The sequence below is a fragment of the Choristoneura fumiferana genome, chromosome 25, assembly GCF_025370935.1.
Source record: "Choristoneura fumiferana chromosome 25, NRCan_CFum_1, whole genome shotgun sequence".
Taxonomy (NCBI): Eukaryota; Metazoa; Arthropoda; class Insecta; order Lepidoptera; family Tortricidae; genus Choristoneura; species Choristoneura fumiferana.
The window spans coordinates 14446744-14473328 of NC_133496.1; the positions used below are offsets into that span (position 1 = coordinate 14446744).

The following is a 26585-nucleotide window of genomic DNA, read 5'->3' on the forward strand; positions in this document are numbered from 1 at the left end:
AATTGCAAATTTTCATTTAAATCGAGCGTCCCCCCCCCCCTCTACAATCTAAACCGGTGAGTGGAAAAATTTGAAAAAATTCAGGATGGTAATAAGTATATCAAACTTTCAAGGAAAACTATAGCGGCCAAGTTTGCTTGAGAATTATTAGTAGTTTACGAGTAAATAGCAGCCTAAGGTATAAAATATACCTAAACTTGGAAGATTCCGTATAAAATACGAAATCCTTAGAAAAATATTACTTAATTTTTTCGTAATGGCTACCGAACCCTATTTTGAGCGTGTCCGACACGCCCTCGGCCGGTTTTTAATTGATGAGGTTAAACAGATTATGATCCTGCTTTTTTACATTTGCTCAAATCAGTTCACATAGACACGTATGCTTAGACACGGATCAGGTTTTTGAATTTGTAATCACGACGTAAGTAAGGTGTGTTCCTCGTAGCATTGTATTACATACAGTCCATGAGCAAATGATGGACACAAACTAAAACACACAAATATAAAATAGAATACGATTTCATATAATGTCTATGACCGCTTTATTTCAATACGTGACGAAATGGACAGGATTATAATAATAATAATAATTTTTTATTTCAGATAATTTTTACAATCATCTATATAAGTTAAGTCTTAGATGAATGATTGGTCTCGCGCGCTCGCTCGACTAGATACCGCCGGCGTACTTGTCAAATGCGGCAACAAATAGTACGCCGAAATTGGCGTACCTGAGCCCGAGGCGAGTCAGTCGCGTTGCAAACTGTGCGTAATGTGCATGTCCCGAATTTTTGTTAAATTTTGGTCATAAACCGAAGTAAAATGCCAGTTTTCGCAGTGAAACTGTTTAAAATGAATACTACAAGAAATAAGAAGGACACTGGGATCACATACCATCAGTAAATATCGTATAATTTCGAAATTACAAAATAAAATAACATGAACCCTAAACGCCATTCTGTGTTGCCGCGTACACAAGAATCAAATTCCCCGTGGTTGAGATTTTAATAAATTGAATTTTGTTGTTATCATCATTAAATGATGATAAATTTTAATAACTTATTTTATTTAAGTATCTAACGTAATTATTATATATACATAACCTAGTACTATATTATTTAATGTTTATCTTTGTGATATTATACACTGAAGGTGTATAAATTGTTACCCGACACTATTTAATTAAGGGGTGAATTTGTCCTAAAATTAAAAATGTTTTTCGTCTTCCCAGTCAAAAGCCCGATCAGCTGATTTACTTAGGTATTACGGGAAAAATATTAGGTTTAACTATAGGTGCAACGTGTTAAGTACGCAAACTTCTTAGTTGGTGACTCAGTCCATGAATTTTCAGTAATAATTTGTAAATATTGAATGTCCTTAATATATATATTTTTTAATTAAAAGTGAGGCCTGATCATTGATATACCTACATCATACCTACCATTTTTTTAAAGAAGAAACCTACGCCTAACCTATACACAAACATATTAATACATTGACTTTTAATTACTTCTTAATTTCTAAGTATTTCCCAAGATACATTTTGTAACCAGTAACTTCATAGACCACAGAATAATTTATTTTCCCAATAATTCGGGTAACAGTGGAGCAGCTGGCAACACAATTCGTCACGCACACTAGCATCCTTGCAAATTGTCTTACACCGTTCTTACGCACACTACAATATTGAGTTGCCGCATTCACGAACGTTTTGTTTTTAGTTAGCGCGGTATCTAGTCGAGCGAGCGCGCGAGACCAATCATTCATCTAAGGTATAAGTATTTTGGTTAGTGTGTAAAATAAATGCTTAAGTTCTATGTTCGTAAAGACTTACAAAGATAACTATAACTATTAGCTAGTGGCACCTATAGCCTTCCTCACCATATGCCATACGAGGGGACTGTCATAACGCTTAGCAAGCGTCCTCAAGATGCCGTTGCCGCTACCGCTTACCGATTAACAATTGGAGATATCCTTGCCCCAGGGCAGTGCCAGGTCTGCCATTTTAAAATTATATTAGCGTCAGTGACCATCTTGATAGGGTCCCTATTAAACTGTGACTGTCAATCGCCCAATGTTTAGATGGTTCATCTATACAAGGTTATATCTTCATAATTTTGCAATGTGTCAGTATTTACTACCTGTGTTACTTTGTTGTTTGCGTGTGAGCCGATTCAGTGCAATAAATTGTTTCTTTCTAATAATTTAGAGTTACGGAGAAGAAAAACGCAGGCTCTTGTTCCTTGCTCCGGAAACCGGATAAACTAGATCAGAATTACTATACGAGTACCTAGGCTTTATGATGCTTATTCCTGTTTTCTTTTACCTTCTTATAGTTTAAAGAAGTGATGCGTGTTTTATTAGTTATTATTACAGGATGAGGGGTAAGAGGGAAACAGGGTAGCAAATGATACTACCATTAAAATTAATATAACTTATTTAATAATATCTACAATGGACTATACACAGTCAGTACAAGACAAAATACACAACGCTACGTATTGTCGGTGACCATCGCTTTAACAGACAGCCGCGACCAATGGAGGCGTTCAAGCGTCTAAACAATCTTAATAACGAGTCTACTTTCAGCACCTTTTTTACTTTTTAAAATAGTCCCTGTTTAATACATCCCAAACATGTAATCCCTAATGTGTGATCGTTCATGTGTTAAAATTTGAACAAGCAAGACGATTAGCTATAGACAGAGCCCTATCCCAGCAGCAGGGGTGGCTGGCGGCTGGCGGCTGGCGGCTGGCGGTCAAGCGTCGGTGAGCACGACGGCGCGGAAGAGGCAGCGGTCCCCGTCCATGAGCGCGGGCCACACGAACGAGCGCACGGCGCCGCGCGCGCCCGCGCCCGCCTCCGCGCCGCCCGCGCACCAGCGCACGTGCCGCGCGGGATCGAAGCGCGCTGACAATGACAATTAATTCACATTAATTGGCTGGACTTTTAAACTTATGTAATGCAAGCGGAGCAGACTCCGCTCTTTGGTTTCATAGACATTCAGTGGAAACACTTTTGTGCAGTCGATAACTGCGAATTTAACGGAATCCACGCCAACCGCAGCGGAAGGTAGGGCTGAGAGCTTAATCCGCACCAACCGTAGCGGAAGGTAGGGCTGAGAGCTTAATCCGCGCCAACCGCAGCGGAAGGTAGACCTGAGAGCTTAATCCGCGCCAAACGCAGCGGAAGGTAGGGCTGAGAGCTTAATCCTCGCCAACCGCAGCGGCAGGTAGGGCTGAGAGATTAATCCAGGCCAACCGCATTAGAAGGTAGGGCCGAGAGTTTAATCATTGATATTTTATTCATTCGGATCTTAATCTTATTAATATTATAAACTCGACAGTTAGTGAGCATGTGTGTGTGTGTGTGTGTTTGCTTTTGTAACTTCTTCATGCTAAAATGATTGGACAGATTTGGATGAAATTATGAATGTATATACTTTTCATCCCGATATTTGTACGGGATCGGTATAAAACTTTAAAATCATAACCGCTGAATTCAGGGTTATGAAATTTAGCACAGCTGTTTTTAAAGTAATGTCAGTGAAGACCATGATGTATTTTTTGAAAATTCCCACTGGATTTTTTATTTGTTACTCTTCATGATCAAACGGCTCGACTTAGGATGCTATTTTTAATGTAGCATCAATGACTATGATGTAATTTTCGGAAATTCCCATGGGATCTTGGAATTTCGATTCAACTGCTGGATCATTAATCTAAGCCGCGAGTAAACGGGTCGCGGGGATAGTGAAGTTAATATCGTAGAGTGCAATATAGTGTCATGCCGGTGGTGTGTGGTGTGTGGTGTGTGGTGTGTGGGGTGTGGTGTGTGGGGCAGACGGCAGGGGCACTCACTGGCGCTGAAGTCTGTGTCGAGCCGCAGCGGCGGCAGCAGCGCCAGGCGCCAGGCGGCGCGCGCGGCGGCGGCCCCCAGCGCGCGGAGCGGCGCCGCGCGCGCCAGCCCCGGGTACTCGCGCAGCGTGCCCGCCACCTGCAACACCCGCCAGGATATATCTCGCACGGCACCTCGCATTATACATGGAAATATTAACTCTATTTACAATTTCTTCGTTATGACTTCAATTCTATGATAGTTATCACTGGCGTGCGACTAAAATTCATTGTACAAAATAAAAAACAAAAACAATTGTCAAACGTTAAGCTGCATACGGACAGCGCGTACATTGGTACGCGTAGTCTGTTACGCGTGTCCTGGAACGCCATGTCCCTATGTGCAGCTACGCGTACACTCTTGGCGAACGCGTGCTGCGTGAATTGACTTGCGGGCGATTCGCCGGGAGTCGGTCTTTGATGCGCGTCAAAAAGGACGCGCTCGTTCTGGTACGCGATATTTGGACGGCAAAATGGATAAAGCTCTGGAGCTCGTGAGCTCGTAGCGCTATGGATCGATTATGCTCGCGTTTAGGTTCGTGGCGGTCCGTACAGAAGCTGTACGCGTAATCGACTACGCGTACCAACGTACGCGCTGCCCGTACGCAGCTTTAAGCGAATTCATTAATTTGACGGATCTTCAATATTTAAGCGGATGAGTGGAGCATTAAGGATCGACAGAATTAAAAAATTAAAAGAACCTACCGAACAGTACAATATTTAGTGGTCTTTAATTATTAAGTTTGAAATACTACTTACGAAAAAAAATCATTTTTTGAAAACTTACAATTTGGCGCAAAAATCCGCCATTTTGATTTTTCAAGAATTTCATGTACCCAGTGTCACTCGCGTCATCAAGACGAATCCAATGACGTTGACGTATCATTGATCAAAATCGGTTCAGCCGTTGAGTAGTTACGAGAGGACGTAGGAATAGACATACATACATACATACTTACATACATACATACGCGTCAAACACATAATCATCCTTCTTCGCAGTCGGGTAATAATAATTAACGATTTTCTTCATAATATTCAATGTTATGAGGAGACTGCGAATGTGAATATGCACATGCACGCACGCGTCGCGTTTAAGTCCCTCAAATCGAGCAAAATAAACATTCTCTAAGCGAGCGCGACATGAGGCGAGACTTCTCGTGATTTGCCTCGCGATTCGTCTCGTCAACCGCGCGCGAGAAAGGTGTCACGTGTTAGTCAGCCGAGAGGCCGCCCACCGCCCACCGCCCACCGCACACCGCACACCGCACACGTTACCCACCTGCGCCACGACGGTCCGCTCGGTGTCGGCCAGCGGGCAGCGGCCCGCGCCGGCGCGCAGCACGCGCAGCGCCGCCGCCTCCAGCCGCGCCACAGCCTCCGCCGCGCCGCCCTCGCCGCCCTCGCCGCCCTCGCCGCCCTCGCCGCCGGGGCCCGCCGCGTCGCCCGCGCCGTCGGCGCCCTCTTCGACGCCCAGCAGCGCCTTCACCTCGTTCAGTCGTTTATCGCGCAGACTTATCGCGGCGCGAAAAGATAACTGGAATCAGAGAAAGAGACGTCAATTTTGAACATGAAACTACCGTGAGACTCACTCATATTAAATATAATGACCCGGATAACTCACGTCCGACGACGGACGTCCGGAGACGTGAGTTATCCGGGTCATTATATTTAATATGAAAGAGACGTCAACCAAATACTCTTACGTGCACTTCATTTACACTCTCGCCTCGTATTCCGCGTGGAACCCGAAAGAAAATTAATTTCCAATAATTATCCTCATAATCCTCATTCGAGCATACCTCTTGTGACGTACCGCTTGCCGCACGATTTGTTTTGTCATTCGCACGCGAGTGTTAATTAAATATTACTCTAGACGGGGTCGATTTACAACTATTTGTATGAATATCCATAGCGTACAAGTGGGTACAAGTAAGTATAGAGCAGGTGTTAGTACTCACAACGACGACGGAGAAGACGATCTTGTGCGGCAGCGTGGGCGCGCGCGCCAGCTCGGGCAGGTCCGCGAGCGCGGGCAGCCAGCGCGCCGCCGCCCGCGCCCACGCCGCGCCGTACGCCGCCACCGCGCCTGCCACCTCCGCGCCCCTGCAACCAACGCAATACTTCTTTAGGTACAACACGCCCTATACTCGTTACGAGTTCCGATCCGATCCGATGAGATCCGATTCATATCTTCTCCGCGGCTTCGCGGCACGTTCGCGTTCGCGCCTCTTACCCGTTTGCTGTCGGTTTTGTTCCGCGACGAAGGCTTTGGCAATGTTGTCGTTTTTCGCACCGCGAAATGATGTCTATATCGAGGCTATTAAACTAAGCTACGAGTGGCACGTACCTGTCCGTGAGCGGGAGTGGAGGTGAGTGATCACTATCGGGGTGGTAGCCGTCGCTGGAGGAGTCGGGCGGCGAGCGCGGCGGGGAGGGCTCGGCGGGGTGTCGGGGGTGTCGGGGGCGGGGGGCCGCGGGGGGCGCGCCGCCCGTCATCAGCGCCAGCAGCGTGGCGCAGCCGCGCGAGTAGCTCATCAGCACGCCCGCCACGGGCCTGTACACACACACGACACGCTGTAGCAGTCAGGCAACAGTGTCACGCACACTATTTTAACATCCATACTATAATATTATAAATGCGAAAGTAACTCTGTCTGTCTGTCTGTCTGTCTGTCTGTCTGTTACGCTTTCACGCCAAAACCGCTGAACCGATTTGGATGAAATTTGGTACAGAGATAGAATAGACCATGGGAAAGAACATAGGCTATGTTTTATCGCGAAAAAGAGGCTTTAAGGGGTTGAAATAGGGGATGAAAGTTTATATGGTGGAAGTTCGTCGCTGTCGAAGATAAAACCATGAAACTTGGCATTTAGGAACTTAATAAAAATAAGTCGGTATTTGAAATTTGAAAATTTTTTGAAAATTCGACCTGTGGGGGGATGAAATAGGGGATGAAAGTTCATATGGAAGGTCGTCATTATCGAAGATAAATCGATGAGTCTTTATTAAACTTGCCATTTCGGCACGTGATTAAGAGATAAATAGACATTTGTTCGCGCGTTTTTTTAAATTCTTCCTGTATGGGGGTGAAATAGGGGATGAAAGTTTATATATAAAGATCGTCATTGTCGAAGATAAATCGATGGTTCTTTGTGAAACTTGGCATTTGGGCACGTGATAAGAGATAAATAGATATTTGTTCGCGCGTTTTTTAAAATTCTTCCTGTGTGAGGGTGAAATAGGGGATGAAAGTTTATATGGAACGTCGTCATTATCAAAGATAAATCGATGAATCTTTATGTTTAGGTATTCGATAAGAACAAAAAAAACTGGTTAAATTCGACTCAGACTCGCGCATCAAGGGTTCCGTACGTAGGTATTTATGAATGAATATCCAGTGTTAGGAAAAAAAATTGCTAATAGAGCTACCTTTATACAAAATTCCAAGTTTCTAGGACAGCCGGAAGTACCCTAAACCTTTTTCAGTTAAGGCGATTTGTATGGAAACACTTTTTTAATGACTGTAGCTTTTGATTGCGTTAACTTAGAAGTTCGATTTTTTCACAGCTTTCGGGACTATTGACCTGAGTTTAGGGTTTTAATTTCAACTCGATACATACTCCGCGCGTTTACGGGATATAGGGTCTAAGGGTTCCATTTTTTTCCTTTTGAGGTACGGAACCCTAAAAAACATTTGTTCCGGCTCTTTTCACATTTCGACATTTTTCATACTTGAAAATATGGGGATGAAAGTTCTTAAGGAATTCCAAACAAATTTTCTATAAGTATACTTATCCGAAAAATGTGTAGCTATGCTTAGTAAGAATGACGTCTTAATTATAATCCTACCCTCCTAACTTACAATAAAGGACGTAAGATGTCAAGAGTTCACTATGAAAAGGACTAATCTTTTGTGTTGGCAGGGTAGAATACATGTCGTATTGCTAAATATGGCTACCCGCAAAATATTTATGTTTTAGAACGAATGGAAGAACAAAAAAAATAGTTTAGATATAAAGCATGTATTAAAATAGCTTATTTTCAGTAAACCGTAGAGGTTTCTATGTGCTATTATTGGCAGAATAGGTACCCTAAATAACTTAAACACTTTCCAAAGTTACTATTCCACGCGGACGAAGTCGCGGGCAAAAGCTAGTGTCATTATAACGTTCTCTATTAGAAGGTTCTACGGAGAGTAAAACCCGATTCAATCACGATTTTCTGGGACTAACACCAGGCCAGTTAGGTTCAGTTGAGAGCCGCCAGCAGGGCTACTACGAAACTCGAAACTCGAAGTATCGCTCGCTCTCGTATTAAACAGTATAAGTGTCAGATTAATGATTATATCATGGACAGGGATATTTGGAAATAATTCCGATCCGCATTAGCGATCCCTTCAAATAGCGAACCTACTGTGTTAAAAATAAAGTTGTGTTAAATACTTGTGATGTATACATATCATTTAATAATATTGTAAATCTGTTATAAAATATATATGTATATATTATATATCTATATACTTCGTTGAGTTTCTTGCCGGATTCTTCTCAGCAGAGGTTTTTCCGAACCGGTGGTAGATTTTTTTTGACATTCATAAGTGCTTGTTATACCTACCTAGCCTAAATTGAATAAAGATATTTTGACTTTGACTTTGACTTAGAGGGAAGGCACGACACTAACTTCGAGTTTCTAGTTTCATAGTAGCCCTGCTGGCATAGGTGGCCCCATAACCAAGCAAGATGAACTGGTCCCAGAGTACTTAAGTACTATTATTTATCCTGTGGCCAGAGCCAGAGCAAGTTTAACTTCTGCTGCTCTATCAGCTTCTACTAATAAGCGCGCCGCTTGCCGCCGCGGGGCAGCACAGCCGCAGCGCGGGAGCACCCGGACCCGGGACAGCCCGCTGCACCGCCACTTGACGCGAGCGCTCACAAAAAGTTGCACAACGCACACGCTGACTGATACTTGAAGACGGGCTCTTAAGAAAGAAGAAGAAGGGCTGCTAAGATAGACCGTATTTTATTTTGATAGGTACATATCTTGAAGGCGCGGTCGAGTTGAGTTGAGAAATAAAATGGCTGTGAATGAATTTGGGTTCTTTACGATCGTTTGTGATTTAGCACGCTTGTGATTAACCGTGTGCAATATACATAAATGTACAAAATATGTAGGTCTGAAACGGTTATGGCTGCGGTCCCACGACCTCGCGGCGGTTTGCTGCGCCTGCGCCTCGCGTGGCGCGGGCTCGTTACTTTTGATTTCAACAGTAACCGATAAATCGATAAAAGTCGTCGCCGGAGGACACGGCGCGGCCGTCGCCCGTCGGCGCGGGAACCGTCTCAGCTACATGTAGCAGGATGAGAGCCACGATGAAGAGATTTTTTATACAGTTCAAAATACAGTAGGTAATTAGCACGAGGAAGAAGTACAAGTGATCGCTTTCCACACGCGGCGCACCTGCCGGCCGCGCCGATACTTTTATGGCGTTAACAGCTTTAAACACTGCGAGAAAACGAAAGCTACCAAAGGCCGCCGCGCGATGGAATCAGATGATTATTATTCCATTTGGCGTGCAGCTGCAGGCGGTTCACGGAGCATGCGGGTGCAAATGGAGGAAATTGTCGACCACGTCTTTTGTGCGGTTTGTTAAGCTGACACGGGCGAGGGAAAGCCAACACGGCGGAATGCGCGGTTATCTAATGTGCTGTAATATCGAACTAATCTGTTTTATAATGCTGGTTAACGACGCGGCCTGCGCTCATCTCGAGATAGAGAGCACATTCGTAGTTTTTCCAACCATTTGTGAACGTAAAAGTCTTGAACATAGAGTTCCGCACAAAAAATCTAGAGATTTATTCTCATGGAAGTCGCTTTCATTAATTGTGTTACATTGTGAGAGTGAATATTTACTAAGGTTTCTAGAATAGATAGGTACATCTCTGAGCGATGCAGCGAAAAGCGAGTCCACTGTCGCAGCGGCGCGCCGGCTACGAGTTGGTCTCGTTGTTGTTGTTGTTGTTGTTGTTGTTGTTGTTGTTGTGTTGTGTTGTGTTGTGTTGTGTTGTGAGCAGAGCACGGCCATCAGCGGCGCGGCGGCGCGGCGCGGCGCGTGGCCGCAGCGTACGAGCACTAGCTATAATATTTAATTACTTAGGTATCCTGTGGCGGCGTGCCTCGACGGACATTAAACGCTATTAAACTACAATGTAACACCTGAAGTAATTTAACTAAGCGCGGTATAACGATAAGATCTACTCGCATAATATTCAAGTGTGGAATGCGTCCGTAATAAACATCTCGCGCTTATGCTAATCGCCTGTTAACCGCGCGGCCCTCGCAGCGCGCTTCCTGCTGCTGCTCAGTAATCGCCAAATAACACTTTACAACAGGAAGCCGCGATAATCGTAAACTTACAAAATATTTCCATTTCCAAGGTTTTGATACGCTTCCAGAACTTTAAGATCGACCGAGCCAACTATACAAATTAATCGACTAGTAGCGTGTTTAGCTATCTACAACATGACAACATGAATATGTTTTGTTGAGACTGTTTTTAGGGCCAGTACAGTGCATTCCAAATTATAACTGCCAACTGGCGATTGCTCTTTCAATTTTCATTGCATTCCATTGTAGATAATTGTCACAACTGCACACAAGCTGTACTAACGTTGGATGCGATTTAATTGTATTGGCAGTCGACGTTGCGGGGTTACGTCGCAGGGGATGCGATCCGTCTGTTTTGGCTTCGCTGGTCTTGGCCAACTTCTAGTTATCTTCAAAATACTTTCAGGACAACAATTATTTGCCAGATTATATGCCACCGGCTTCGGGGATGACGGAGCGGCGCTTGGGCTTGGCGTAAAGCGCGTAGTTTGCCCTCGTTTACTTTAGCGTTCTTTAAAGCGTTCTGTAAATAGTCAAAAGTTTCCCAGGTCTTCGGCTCGTGCGACCCACTGATTATATACCTAGTATGAATGAACTGATATGATCACGGGATATGCATCTCTCTGATCTGGCTGCGGACTCGATGCGAGCGCCTGTTTGTCGCTACACGTTACACCTGGTGTCCTCGTGCGGCGGCACGTGGGGCGCGGGCATGGCGCGGCGCGCGAGGCCGGCGGCGGCGAGCGCCTGTTTGTCGCTACACACCTGGTGTCCTCGTGCGGCGGCACGTGGGGCGCGGGCATGGCGCGGCGCGCGAGGCCGGCGGCGGCGAGCGCCTGTTTGTCGCTACACACCTGGTGTCCTCGTGCGGCGGCACGTGGGGCGCGGGCATGGCGCGGCGCGCGAGGCCGGCGGCGGCGAGCGCCTGTTTGTCGCTACACACCTGGTGTCCTCGTGCGGCGGCACGTGGGGCGCGGGCATGGCGCGGCGCGCGAGGCCGGCGGCGGCGAGCGCCTGTTTGTCGCTACACACCTGGTGTCCTCGTGCGGCGGCACGTGGGGCGCGGGCATGGCGCGGCGCGCGAGGCCGGCGGCGGCGAGCGCCTGTCTGTCGCTACACACCTGGTGTCCTCGTGCGGCGGCACGTGGGGCGCGGGCATGGCGCGGCGCGCGAGGCCGGCGGCGGCGAGCGCCTGTTTGTCGCTACACACCTGGTGTCCTCGTGCGGCGGCACGTGGGGCGCGGGCATGGCGCGGCGCGCGAGGCCGGCGGCGGCGAGCGCCTGTTTGTCGCTACACACCTGGTGTCCTCGTGCGGCGGCACGTGGGGCGCGGGCATGGCGCGGCGCGCGAGGCCGGCGGCGGCGAGCGCCTGTTTGTCGCTACACACCTGGTGTCCTCGTGCGGCGGCACGTGGGGCGCGGGCATGGCGCGGCGCGCGAGGCCGGCGGCGGCGAGCGCCTGTTTGTCGCTACACACCTGGTGTCCTCGTGCGGCGGCACGTGGGGCGCGGGCATGGCGCGGCGCGCGAGGCCGGCGGCGGCGAGCGCCTGTTTGTCGCAGCGCACGCGCGCGGCGAGCGCGGCGGCGAGCGCGGGCAGGCGGGGGGGCGCGCGCTGCACGGCGGCCAGCAGCGACGCGTTGTCGATGAGCCGCTGCTCCACCTCGCCCGCGCGCAGCGCCAGCAGCCGCTGGTGGCTCGACTGCGCCGGCGCCGCCACCGCCGTCACCGCCGACTGCAACAACACAACACTCCATTGCTCACTGTGTGAGCTCCACGCCGGTCTGCTTGTTCCGTAGGTGGAGGCCCTACTGCCTCGAAACGGGTACTGGTCTGTCATGCCTACTTCATTTACAGTTGCCGTGAATCGCGAAGGTGTGAACACACAACACGTGTTTAGAAAAATTTTTCGATGCAAAGCTTTGAGAACGAATGCCTTACGTAGGTACATTGAGTAGTTGAGTTTATAAGGTTGAGTCAGCGCATAGAACCCGTGCTTATTTCAAGGCGGTGCTGGGTCCCGTCGCGCGTGCGGCACTCACCAGCTCGTGTATCTTGTGCAGCGCCTGCTTGTAGGCGTCCTGGTGCGCGTGCAGCTCGTCCCGCAGCGCCGCATGCAGCGACACCAGCTGGCCGTCGCCGCCCGCCGTCAGCCCGTGCGTGCCCAGACCTGCCGCATGCCACAGGGACGGTCACTCAACCACCCCACACGTGCCCGTCTACCAGCCGTCGCCCAGACTGGGCGCCAGCTGGCGAAGGGTACCAAAATGTTGTGGGAAGTTGCACGAGAGACAACTTTAAATTAAGCACCAGAAAATTTTCTCCCGAAGCGAGGGCCAGCGCTGCCATCGCCGTTGTGGGTACCGGAGGTAAGGGTACGCCATATGATATCTTGAGAACTAAGAACCGTAGCGCCAACGAGAACTAGAAAAGCTAGAGGGTAAAAAGTTGAAGTTTACACTCAAAAATTGGCTTATAAATAAAACCTTTTATGATACAAAATATTTTTTTGGTCATTGAAATATTTCATTATTATGTGCGCGTAAATAATTATAGCTGTTATTTACGATAAATTATATAATGAGTTTTTATATTGTACGTCCGAAATGGACAAACTGTTGAGGCTTATTTACCTTTTCTAACCACCCTATTATGTACACAGTCATACAATAAAGTTTACTTCTATTTCTATAACGGAGATGTAGCGATGGCCATGCATGGCCCTTCATTTGATAAAGGGACCACAACATACTACAGCCAGCCAATCTCACTCAACTATAAAAGCAGGCAGGTACTTTAGCAATCGTTGACTGTGCTCATATTTGAATGAGCTACTTCACCGCAGCATTACAACACGAGAGCGGCACTTTCCGTCGAGTTACTTGCCTCTAAAATACATAAGTACTTAAATGGCAAGAAATTTTCAATTTGTCTAAGCGTGATGCCACTTTCGTGTTACGAAACCATTCGATGACCACATGTTTTCTCTGGTAATTTGAAACATCAAACAAGTCGGTAACGTCAAATAAAACGAAAGAACTCTACATACGGCGGCGAAGCTACGGATTCCATGCAACGGTGGCTAACCGTGGACAAATTGGGGGCCGTTGTATATACCTTTATTGTAGAAGCTGTTACTGAAAGAATCCCTACAGTCGTAGTATGGGTAGATTGACTGTATTTGTGATCGATACGAGCGGTCACGGGGGCAGCCTCGCGGCGAAGGCGAGCGTTTCGCAAGCCGCTCAAGGCGCATGCGCGGATATGAAGCATTACACTTCCATGTTATTAGCCGCAACAAATCGTAATTGTTTCCATAGCTTTCGATAGTGATCTGTTGGCGCGGCCGGCCTCCGCCTCCGCGACGCGCCGCGCGGCAGATAGCGACGCGGGCTTCCGCAGCGCGGTTCGTCGCGACTTTCAGATGTGTACCAACATGTTATTAATTCATATTAATTGCGCTAATGGCTCGGCGCAAAGAGAAAGCTTGCGCCGCGGGGGGCGGCGCGAGACTTGTCGCGCGGTGACGCTCGGGCCTCGCCGAGAAGAAGATACTCTACCACTAACTATTAATATGTCTAATTTCATCAAACAATTAATTAATAAATCAATACAATCGCAATATTTCATGCAATAGCCAGCGAGGAATAAAGGTTTACTATTTGATCTTCACTTATGTGCATCCGAGCATCGCAGCACATGCCAATCGCCCCCCCTCCCCTCGATCGGCTGTTATTGCGCAGCTCGCAGCGCAGCAGGTGTCGCGGCGGTAATGGCCGCCGCCGCCGCAACTGGGTCAGTTACGGTTGTTGAATCAACTGTTAATGACTTGTTATTGTTTTGCCTCCGCGGAGAGCAATTCTCCCGCAACCACCTGTGCAGCAGCGGGGCGGGATGGGGTACGCAGTGGCTGGCACCGTAACTACTCGATTTTCACACGACGTCAGTTTCAAACCACGTTAGTTTGAAAACCCGTTATCAAATGCTAAAGTTTTACCGCCCGAAGACAGCGTAATAAGGTACTTCAGAAATTCTTAACATATATTTAAAAATCGAGTCGTTACAGTGCTTCGCCAGTTCCAAAAGTTCTCGAATGGAGACCGCGGATCGGCAAGCGCAGCATAGGACGTCCATCAACGAGACGGACGGATGACCTGCCGCGGGTTCACGGGTTCAGCAACTGGAGGTATACCCAACAGCGGACGTCTTACGCCTGTACGGCAGTACGGCAGTACGGCAGTACGGCGGTACTGACCGTGCACGGCCTGGTCCAGCTGGCGCCGGCGCGCGTCGACGGCGGCGGGCAGCCCGGGCGCGGCTCGTGCCAGTGCTCGGGCCGCTCCCGCCAGCCGCGCCGCCTCGCCCGCGCCGCCCAGCAGCGCCGCCAGCCGCCACGCCAGCGCCTCCAGCGGCAGCGCCGGCGATGGTGTCACGTCCAGCTCCACCAGTCTGCAACAAATATAGTACGTTAAGCAACGTTTCCACCCATAATGTGCGAGGATGTTTTGCGAGGGATGTATTTTCATTAGCCAATAGAAACGTTTCATTAACACATCCTCGCTCAGCACATCTCTGGTGGAAACAGCTGAGCGAAGCGAGGCGAGGTAAATGAAGCGTTCAAGCAAGACAATGTCGCCATGTAAGGAGGCGATCGAGGAGACGAGTGAAACGGGTGCTGTGTAAATACTGTCTATTAACATAAATGAATTCTTATTATATAGGTTACATATCAGGAGTGTGCGTGTGGCGCAGCTCACACTGCACTATTGGTTAATGAAAAACATTTGCCTCGCAACACATCCTCGCACATAACGCTGCTTTAACAGTGTGATCGCATTTAGGTGCTGAAGTCGTCGCTCAGTTACGTTCGTGTAAATTAGAAGTAGGTCGATTTTAAAAAAACAAACACGGAAGGAGGTTTTTGATGGTTGTTGCATGCGACGCCTCCTCGCGGAGCGGCGCGTGCGCGTGCGTCGGCTGTTACGTCGCGGCCGCGGCGGATGCAGCGCGCCCGCAAGTGGCGCGGTTATGTCAGGCGCGAGGCGCGTAATGTTTGCTGACCGGCTGACATTAGCGCGGGGAGCAGGGAGCACTGACCCCGCGCCGCCGCTCGTCAGCGTCAGCCCACCGTGCACCGTGCACCGTCACAGCAACAAAACGGCTAACAACACACAGGCTTCGAGACACTGCATTTTCTTAAGTTTGTGTGCTCTTCATACTGGTATGAAACAATTGAGGTTCTGAGCTGGGAGTCGTGTCCGGGAGCTCCCGCTCGGCGCTAGCGGTGCCGGTGCCGGTGCCGGTGCCGGCCGGTCCCCACGGAGACAATGCGCGCGTCGCTCTGATTAGTGGTCGTGCAAAAACCAATGAACGGTAAGCAGCCAGCGCGCGCGCCGCGTAACGGGACGCGCCGCTCTCACAGCACAGCACGCTTCCCACTGCACACAAACATTCCCAGATACCATTAGCATTAGCCAAATAAAAAAACATGTTCTCGAGACGTAACGAGACGTCTCGATGTGTTTTCGAGCACAATCTTAGGTGTTTTTGGTTTTGGCGGTGCACTAAAAAAAAAGATTAGCTAAAAGTAACAAAAAAAATTGTTGCTTGTAACATAACTTGACTGACTAAAAAAAACCGGCCAAGTGCGAGTCTGACTCGCGCACCGAGGGTTCCGTACAAACCTGTAGGTAGTAACTTTAAAATTATTAAAAATATTTTTATTAAGTAGGTACCTAACTTTACCTAAGTATATGAACTTAACTAAAAATTTATGGTTTCGCAATTTTTCCTTTATCTATACTATAAGACGTTGATTCGTACCAAATTTAAAGATTCTGAGTTCACGGGAAGTACCCTGTAGGTTTTGTTTGATTCCCTTGCAAGTTTCGAAAAATTGCAGAAATTTGCTGCAAAAACGGCTGTATCTTTTGATTGCGTTGGCTTAGAAGGGACAGTAGGTAGACCTGAGTATTTGATATACATTTCAGCTGGATACCTCCACGCGTTCCTGAGAAAAAGGGTCTTGACAGACGGACGGACGGACAACAAAGTGATCCTATAAGGGTTCCTTTTTTTTCCTTTCGAGGTACGGAACCCTAAAAACTAAGGCCTACTAGTAGCTAAAAGTTAGGTGATGTCTTACAAAATCAGTTTTGCAATATTAGCATTATTTTGGCTCCTAATTAGTAAATTTTGGCTAAACGTCAAGCAGCATAACTAGTTCAGCTAACCTTTTTTTTTTAGTGTGGCTGGCGGATACCGCGGCGCGCCCCGCGCGCGGCCGTCGACCGTCGCGGTAAGTCAACAGTTTCTGTTTGCGATTTCTTTTTTACCTCATTGGCGCCTCTTGTACAATATGTTGTCACCTGCGGTTTGAGTTTTCCAAGCATTAGATAAATAAACACCAACTTGACTTTTTGCTTTTGTAGGAAATGGTTTGTTTGTTGACACACGAAGAACACGGCGAGAGTACACGATACATTGTTGTATGCAAGTAGGTACCTATCTGTAGTTGCAACTAGATCGTTCTCGTATTCTAGCAGCGTATCAATTAGTGCTATACCTATCTCTCGATCTGCGGCGCGGCGCGGGCGCCTCGACAGGTTTAATTATTCATTGTTCCAATCTCTCCGCTTTCTTATAACCGCCATGTTATTAGTTTTCTCTCATATTTTAATCATAAAAATTAGCGTGGACCGCCTTTTAATCGGGCTCTGCATCTGGCGGCAGCTCTGCGCGATCCACGATATGAACAAACACATTTCGCCATTTCGGTACACTATTATGAGCTACGGTGCAGAAAATAACAAAAGAGAAGAGCTTGAACGCTTCAGCAAAGTCTCCTCAATAAAAAAGAGTAAATAGCATTGGTTGTTCAGCTGTAAGACGAAAAAGAGGATTTTAATTTTATTTTTTTATTTTCATCAGAAACTCATCAAGAGTAACAGCTGATTCATTGAAGATCTGTCAGTCAGCCGTCGCCGTCACCGTCGCCGCCACATGTCAAACGTCGCATATCGTTATTCGATCCGGCTCCAGCTCGGGTGTAGGTACTCGCGTTATCTAATATGTATATCTCTACACAGATTGGGTTGTCAGTGCGATGCAAGAAATGCAAATCAGAGACTAATGAATGAAATTAAAAGTGGCTGGCCGTGCGGGGCGGGGCGGGGCGGGGCGGGGCGGGGCGGGGGCGGGGGCGGGGGCGGGGCAGGGCAGTGGCGCCCGCGGCCGCCGACAGCACTTGTCGCGGCGACATCAGACAAACAAACACGACATGCGGAGAAAGCGAGCACCAAGTGCGTTATACAACCCGCGTAATGCTTAATTTTGAAGAAGATTTTCGACACCCGGTCGAATGTAGGCGGCGGTCGTTCAATAATCGTATGACTACTTTTTTTTAATGCAGATTACCGGTGATGAAAGCATCGTTGCATAAACACAGTTTGGCCGACCGCGGTGCCGCAAACGACCAAGTTTCAAAACAAGTGCAACGATCACGTCGAGCGACTCCCCGTGTCTGTCGTGCCCATATTATAATAAAATTTCCACTTTCGCTACCTCGCCCCAGCCTAGCATTCGTCTCGCAACTCGTTTGGCTCCCGATTCTGACGTTACAATCGTGACGGGGTCGCGATGACGGTCATGAAGTCCTGTGGCTCGTATATATGTACCTGAAAAACTACTTCCGAAGCGAGCGCGGCCCGCAAGCTTTTGTTCACATACCCTTCTGGGGATTTTCCTACTTCGCGATTCGTCTCGTCACCTCTGCGTAAGTGGCGAACGTAATGCCCGGTTCACATTCATGGGCGTACCCAGCTTCTGGCCTAGGGAGGGCACCCCCCTCAGATCAGTCAGATTTTTAGGTCAGATCACCCGCGCTTGTTTTGTCATACGGAGCAAGTTCATACATTTTCTGCGAGTGCGAGTAAAAATTTTATTTATTCATTTATTTTAATTTTCCAAACTTACAATTATCATTACCTACAGGTTAGATACATACCCAATGGAATAATTTAGCTAAGAAATGGTACACAAAATACATGAACTCGCCCTGATCACTAATCAAAAATGTAAACGAGGCGTAATATATTGCAGAACATACAATTTCCAGGGGAGGAAGCTGCCCCCCCCTGGCTACGCCCGTGTTCACATTATTACAGTAAAACCGTTCCAGTAGCAAGACACTGCGGTGCTCGATGGATCTTGTGTAACTCGTTTGGATTGTGACTCCGCAATGTATCGCTACTGGCACGACTTTACCGTAATAATGTGAACCGGGCATAAGGGCTATCAGGGTCGTGTCGGTGTCGGTGTCGGTAGGTACCTGTTGAGCAGCGTCTCGATGAGCGTGGCGGAGTGCGGCAGCGCGTCGGCCAGCAGGTCCAGCGGCAGGTCGGCGGCGGGCGCCAGCGCGGGGCGGGGCAGGCGCGCCAGCAGCGCGGCCGCCTCGCGGAAGCGCCGCCCCTCGGCCAGCAGCAGCACGCGGCGCAGCGCGGCGCGCGGGGCCGCCGCCGTGCGCGCGCGCTCGCGCTCGCGCCGGATGCGCTCGCGGCTCTCGTTCATGCCGCGCCGCGGGGCCCGCCACGCACCGCGCAGACCCAGCCCATAGCCCGCACCACACTCACCACTGACACCGCTGTCGGCAGCTGCTGGACAACAGACATAACATTCAGGAATAGCCAGGTCGCACGAGCTGAAAACGCGTCCACGCGTATGGCTAATTACTTAACTACAATACAATACAATACCCCTTTATTGTACAACAGAAATAGTAAGCGATACAGAAAAACACGTACACGGAGAAAATTACAAGGTAAGCAATAGGCGGCCTTATCGCTTAAGAGCGATCTCTTCCAGGCAACCTTCTTACAGAAAGAAGGAAGGACTTCTTTACAGCAGGTAGTGGTGCATCAACAGTAGATCAGAAAATTAAAACGCAACAAATAGGCAATGGGATAAACAGCCACATATAAACTAGGATAAAGCTAATTATTACACGATGACAGATAGTGCTCCGTAAGCATTTATATGAAATTAAATTTTCAATTTTCAATTTCTCTCAGAAAATAAATTTCTAGTTATTGCAGAGATGGTGGTTCACAAAAATAACATTTCATTGGTGATGCGCTACAAAGCCTAGCCTAGGTACTGTACTTTAGTGTGCGTGTCTAACAAAATACGGAAAAACGTGTGTTGTTGAGTAGCGGCTAGCGGGCGCAGCGGCAAGTTGGCGAAACCGATTGTGGAAGGAATCACGAAAACACGTACAATTATATTTTCACCTCAGCACCTCAAGCAGGCAGGTTTTGCTATGAGAAATCAGTGAGCAAAATCGCATTTTGCTCACTCCGAGAGACAAAGTAACTTTTTAATTATTATTTTTTTAAATGCTGAGTACAGTGTTGGGTCTACTCACTGAATTCCAAATATTTTAACTTTACTTTGATCTGTCATTTCACTTCAACTCGAAAAAAGCAAGAGATAGGATCAAATTTGTCGATTACAAACATAAATTAATTTTTGGTATTAAAAATATATCGAATATTTCCAAAATGTAAATTTTCCCGATCTTTTAATAAAGTATGCAACCTCGTTGCACGAAAGCCGTTTCTCTTGTTTTTTTTTTTAAAAGAATTCCGTATACTGCCTCTACAGTATAATTATTATTTGTTAAATTGAATGTTTTTTAACAAATCTATTTATGTTTATGTAATAGCAATCTTAATAAAAATCATATTTAAAGGTTTAATTGTTCAACCTTTTCAATTACCCCGAGATGAGGCTTTTTGCAGTATTAAAAAATAAGTGTGACATTAGTACAAGAAGTTAAGATTGCATGTTATGAGTATGCGATTTGTATTGTAGCTACTGGACTCTTTTTTATGGTTTTAAATGTAATTATTACATTTGATAGTAATCGGATTCTATTTAAAAAAATGTGTTTGTTTTGTAAACAGGTAGGTATATGTGGTTTTATTCTTGTTACATTTAAATTATGTTCTCGCTGCTGAGGTGAAAAATTATATGTGTCACACGAGACCAAAGTTTTTTTGCATCTCGTGTATTTCAATCCTTGCTGATCTCAGGATTCTAACCTAGAATCACTCGCTAACGCTCGTGATTCAATTATAGAATCCTTCGCTTACTCGGGATTCAAAATCAACACTTCGCAACAAAAAACAACTTTGCTCTCTTGTTGCACAAATAACTATTTCACCTCAGCACCTCAAGCAGGCAGGTTTTGCTATGAGAAATCAGTGAGCAAAATCGCATTTTGCTCACTCCGAGAGACAAAGTAACTTTTTAATTATTATTTTTTTAAATGCTGAGTACAGTGTTGGGTCTACTCACTGAATTCCAAATATTTTAACTTTACTTTGATCTGTCATTTCACTTTAACACGAAAAAAGCGAGAGATAGGATCAAATCGTTTAGGGGCATACATGTCCAGATGTCAGAACGTCCAAGTGTCACATTGTCCATTGTCAAAAAGTTCGAAGGTTATAATGCCCTAATGTCGGATAGTCCATATGTCCGAGAGTCCAGGGGTCTCATTCTATTTTGGTTTTATTTACACCTATTTCAATGGAATTGTTTTCGACTCGATCGCCTTTACTGTCAAGTCAGTAAGAGCTGCCACTACGTAGACAATACGATAACAATATGGAAAGAGACAATGTAGAATGAGGCCCCAGTCCATCTGCATGACTGGACCAGCTGGTCAATTCGCGTTGACTCGACACGACATGTACGAAGCATCATAGATGCATCTGGATCTTACCGAGAATGGACCTCAGGGTGTTAGATAATAGACTGGAAATAATGCAGATGAGCAATCTAGCTCTCTAATCTATTTCAGTTATATTTCAGTATTATTTATTGTTAGTCACATCTTTATACAATGAGACATTATGGGATTCAGGCCTTCAGAACTAGGACGTTTAATCCTTCGGACTTTTTGACCATGGACTTTTTGACGCTAGGACTTTCAGACACTATGATGTTCATCCTTCGGACTTTTTGACCATGGATTTTTGACGCTAGGACTTTCAGACACTATGATGTTTCATCCTTCGGACTTTTTGACCATGGACTTTTTGACGCTAGGACTTTCAGACACTATGATGTTTCATCCTTCGGACTTTTTGACCATGGACTTTTTGACGCTAGGACTTTCAGACACTATGATGTTCATCCTTCGGACTTTTGACCATGGACTTTTTGACGCTAGGACTTTCAGACACTATGATGTTTCATCCTTCGGACTTTTTGACCATGGACTTTTTGACGCTAGGACTTTCAGACACTATGATGTTTCATCCTTCGGACTTTTTGACCATGGACTTTTTGACGCTAGGACTTTCAGACACTAGGATGTTTAATCCTTCGGACTTTTTGACCATGGACTTTTTGACGCTAGGACTTTTAGACACTAGGACGTTTCATCCTTCGGACTTTTTGACCATGGACAATGTGACACCTGGACTTTCTGACATTTGGACATGTATGCCCCTAAACGCATGACGACGAAATATTTCAAAAATGTAAAATTTCCCGATCTTTTAATAAAGTATGCAACCTCGTTGCACGAAAGCCGCTTCTCTTGTTTTTTTTTAATAAAAGAATTCCGTATTGCTTTTATAGTTGGAATAAATATTTGTTAAATTGAATGAACTGAATTGTTTATGTAATAGAAATCTTAATTAAATTCATATTTAAAGGTTTAATAACATTTATAATAAATTATACGTTTGTTGTTCAACCTTTTTAATGACCCCAAGATGAGGCTTTTTGCAGTATTAAAAAATAAGTGTGACATATACATATAGCACAAGAAGTTCTAAGTTCAAATTACAATGCATGTTATGACTGTTATTTGTATTGTATCTACTGGACACTTTTTTATGGTTTTAAATGTGATTATTATATTTGTTTCTTAATAATCGGATTATATTTTTAAAAATTGTGTTTGTTTTGTAAACAGGTAGGTATAATTACGTGGTTTTATTCTTATGTTACATTTAAATGATGTTCTCGCTGCTGAGGTGAAAAATTGTATGTGTCACACGAGAGCAAAGTTTTTTTGCATCTCGTGTATTTGAATCCCTTGCTCCTCTCAGGATTCTAACCAATTATAGAATCCTTCGCTTACTCGGGATTCAAAATCAACACTCGCAAAAAAAACAACTTTGCTCTCTTGTTGCACAAATAACTATTATTCCTCCTATTGTTAGTTCTGTGTTTATGCTTCATTAACTACTTTCGCATTCCTGCGATATTAATTAAATAAAAGATAAAAAAACTGGCATACTTAATCCAATGGATAACAGAATCTGGAAAATGCATTTCACACGATAAATTCATAAAGATTACTGCAAAAGTAGCGGCTAATTAGCTGAAGTTGCGTGCGGCCGCTAATTAATGAGACAATGAATGCCACATGTGATTGTGATCCGCAATCGGTTGCGCTAAGTAAATAAAAGAGAGCTTTTCCTTGCATTGTGAATCCGAACACTCATACATAACTGTAGATGAGTTTGAATAGTTGTGACGTTTCCCCGTTCGACGTAATGCCGATAATGGGTCCCATTAGAAGCGCGTGTCACCGCTGCGCGTGCGCCGTCATGATGAGTGCGCGCCGCAGCGGGCAGCGGACACCGCGCGATGGAACTAACTGTATACATTTCATCTGAGATATCTCAATGCAGCACTACTTATGACTTACCTAACTGTACCTAGTGATGGGTAGGGCAAGCTGTTATAACTCGGACAGTTTTTTTTTTATTTTTAGAAAAATAACTAATAATGGAATACACGCCAGATATTAAAATATCTAAAGATCATTAGGCTATGTTATTCGGTAAAAAACTAAGCGATTCGTTTCTTAATTTTGAGACGGTAGGCTTACGAAAAAAAAGAGAAAAATGTCTTAGGATACAACACCTCTGATGTACCTTGAACATTTGAGGTTGTACCTTGGACACGTGATTTTTTATCAAGAAAATATTTAATGATTATTTGTTTTGTTTACATATTTCTAGGATCAATGACTTATTTACTGGTTATTGGCGCACAGCAGTTTTCCCGCCAAGTTCGTACATATTATTTTATAGATCGAACAAAAAGTTACCTTAGTTTTTGGTTACGACGCTGATTACATGATGTAATCAGCGTCTGTTTGTGCAGGAAATGTCCTATAGACTACTGGTTGTCTCTAGGACATTTCCCGCACAAAAAAGTTAGGGACTAATGTAATCTCTAGGACGCGTGACGGGTTAATTTTAACTTAAATACCTTTTAGCATCAAGATATGATCGGTACAAAAAAAATACATGTTTTTTAATATTAAATTTCACTGGCCAAGGTACAACGTATTTTTAGTATCCTAGGTTCAACGTATCCAGTTTTATAGGTAAAAAAACCGGCCAAGAGCGTGTCGGACACGCCCAAAATAGGGTTCCGTAGCCATTACGAAAAAAATAAGTAATATTTTTCTAAGAATTTCGTATTTTATACGGAATCTTCCAAGTTTAGGTATATTTTATACCTTAGGCTGCTACTTACTCTTAAACTACTAATAATTCTCAAGCAAACTTAGCCGTTATAGTTTTCCTTGAAAGTTTGATAAACTTACTACCATTCTGAATTTTTTCAAAATTTTCCACCCACCGGTTTAGATTTTAGAGGGGGGAACGCTCGATTTTAATGAAAATTTGCACCTTAAAGTTGAATATTTCGCAAACAAATCACTGAATCGTCTGAGCAAACCCTACTAGGCAAAGATAAACATACTTATTTAGATACAAATATACATTAAACACCCAAGACTCGAGAACAAACATCTTGTTATTCATACAAAATCTTCCCCGAGCGGGGATCGATCGAACCCAGGACCTCGAGCTTCGTAGTTTAGGATCTCTAACCACTGGGCTATCCTGTCGTCCGAATTGCCAAAAAATGAGGGTAACTGCGCACAGGAAAGTGGCTTATGTGGAACTGAGTGCTGCTTTAAGTTTCATTTAAATGTGACCGATCGTGTGTTGTTTGTCCGTATGGAGAGAAACTTGCAAATTTCCCCGCGACAAGTTTACCTCCCACAGAAAACGAACGAGTCGGCGCGACCGGTCGCGCTCGCGGGCCGACGCCGGCGCTGCACCCGCTGCGCTGGTTGGGGCTTCCGTCGAGATATTGCCGTGACATTGCAGATATTGCTATGAGACATTGATTCTTTATTTCCATGTCGGTACTCTCCTACAGTCACGATCACCAATACCTGACACAATAAAACGTGCATAAATATCTGATACGACTCTACTTCTAGGGCCGGTAGGACAGATACTTTTGCAAGCTCCGCTGTGGCAGATATGTATTAATGCAGGTGACTGTACAACGGGCTCGTTAATGTAACGATGTGGTTGTGATAGTATTGTACGACAGATAGAAAAGAAATGAGGTTTCAATCTGACTAACTGGTCATTGCAGCTTTGTTAGCTGTATTTTAGTGTATGTTTATCACTTGATAAGCTTATCATCGTTGCTGTTATGATCTGGTTATGAGTGAAATTTGGCGGCGGTGCCGGCGGCGGCCGGCGACACACATCGGACGCCATAAAGCCCATAAAGCAGGCTGCGCCGGCGCAGCGCGCTCTCTCCGCGAGGAAAGCGCCCGCCAGGACGGCATTCCGGCGTTCACGCCACACACCGCCCATAACATGTGTTTCGTAGGTTTTTCGAATAACCGCTGCCATAATTAGCCACTATCGCACCATTCTCTGTTCAGTTCCATATCTATGACGCTGTCTCTACTTGTTTTGTTTGAGTAAACGGAGATGGCATCACGATACTGCTTCAGAAAAGTAACTTAACGGATAATAATGTAATGATAGATACAGCGGGGCTACTCACATCTTATATTGATTCCCGATAATCGTTTCATTTGTGTGCCTACGTGTACGTGGAGAGTTTTATGTCGAGACTAGCTTTAGCTTGCGAGTTCGTCTGCTCAGAATTGAAACTCGTGGTAAAAAGCAAGTAGCTCTTTTAATTATCTAATAAAATAAAAAGCAAAGCCAGGACGAAAGGATACACCAACGAATGGTTATACTTGTACCACCGTACTAAATATAACACAAGTTTCTTGTATTTGTACCTATTATTCTCACCCCTTTAACTTGGGGCTAGTACATACAGACTGCATTTAGCTACATTTCAGTTGCAGTCAGAGTGCAGTTGTGCCGAATGTAACGAAAAATGTATGGGCAGTCGGCAGTTGCGGTTACGTTGCAATTGGAACTGGCAGGTTTTTTGTTATTTTGTCAAAATTCGTAGGAATTTCGGAAAATCCTGGCAATCATTTTTAGCTGTTATAAAATTATCTATTTATAATAATTATAGTTAAGTATCAAAAAGAGTCCGTCCCGTGCCTGGTTTTAACTAATGAACCCTTCTCCTCCCGTAGGTGTCGTAAAAGGCAACTAAGTGAGCTTATAAATGTAAGGACGGGCAGCAGCGCTCTCTATTGCCAACTGCGAACACTGAACTGCAGCTCTGCGGCGTGGAAGGCGAGGGGACATCACCGCACTATTTCCCCAAGACCGTCGTCGTGAAGGTTCACCAGTGATGCTCGAGCTCCACTGATGACCACCAACGCTCTGACCAGAGGGTATGTACTTGGAGAACAACACGGAGATAGAGCCACTTTGACGCGAATATAAGAATCTTTTTTATTAATTGTTCCACGAGAATTTAGAAAAATCTGTTATTTTTGCACTCCTATGGTCTTCAATGCAATCCGGTTGTTTAGGCTGTGCGCTGTCTGTCTGTTAGTAACGTTATTGTAGTCAGTCAAGTTAAATAAGGAACAAACTTGAGTAATTGTAATAATTATTATTTAAAAATAAAGTAGATACCTAGTTTATTTTAATGGCGATATAACTTAGATATTTTTTAATAATATTTATTTTTGCAACACTTTAAAGAACCTTAATAGTTAAACAGTTCTAACAACGTCAATTTAGAAAGATGACCTCATAAAATGCTAATAAATACAAAAGTGAACCACTCACCAAATTTCAATCGAAAATATTATAAATCCAAAACAAGGAATTATTTTCACACGCGAGCAGAACACGCGACGGAGCGAACAGCGAAGAAAAGCGAATACGCGCGTCGCGAACGAGCGAGTCGGGCCGAGTGCGCGCGCACGCGCAGCCGAGCCGCCCGCCGCACGCGCCCGCGGCGTGCTGCGTCCCGCTCACACGCCGCCTCCGCGAGCGGGATGGTGATGGGAGTGCCCGG

General features: G+C 45.6%; 1 protein-coding gene across 1 annotated transcript; it reads right to left on the bottom strand.

Annotated features, from left to right (window-relative positions):
* Positions 1-2419: 2419 nt before the first annotated feature.
* Positions 2420-26476, bottom strand: LOC141442071 (uncharacterized). The gene is made up of 11 exons (XM_074106981.1): positions 26354-26476; positions 18613-18934; positions 14539-14732; positions 12326-12453; positions 11671-12018; positions 10961-11130; positions 6247-6453; positions 5858-6002; positions 5179-5433; positions 3861-3996; positions 2420-2910 (listed from the first exon to the last, which is right to left on the bottom strand). Exons 2-11 carry the CDS (start codon positions 18849-18851, stop codon positions 2759-2761), a joined length of 1974 nt encoding a protein of 657 aa, XP_073963082.1. The 5' UTR covers positions 18852-18934; positions 26354-26476; the 3' UTR covers positions 2420-2758.
* Between the last annotated feature and the right edge of the window lie 109 nt (positions 26477-26585).

Excerpts from the sequence above, each read along its gene's own strand:
- LOC141442071 (XM_074106981.1), bottom strand. The coding sequence starts at position 18,851 with ATGAACGAGAGCCGCGAGCGCATCCGGCGCGAGCGCGAGCGCGCGCGC. Across the intron at positions 6,454-10,960 it reads CCGCCGCACGAGGACACCAG|GCCCGTGGCGGGCGTGCTGA; the intron begins GTGTAACGTGTA and ends GTGTGTGTACAG. Across the intron at positions 6,003-6,246 it reads CCACTCCCGCTCACGGACAG|GGGCGCGGAGGTGGCAGGCG; the intron begins GTACGTGCCACT and ends CGTTGGTTGCAG.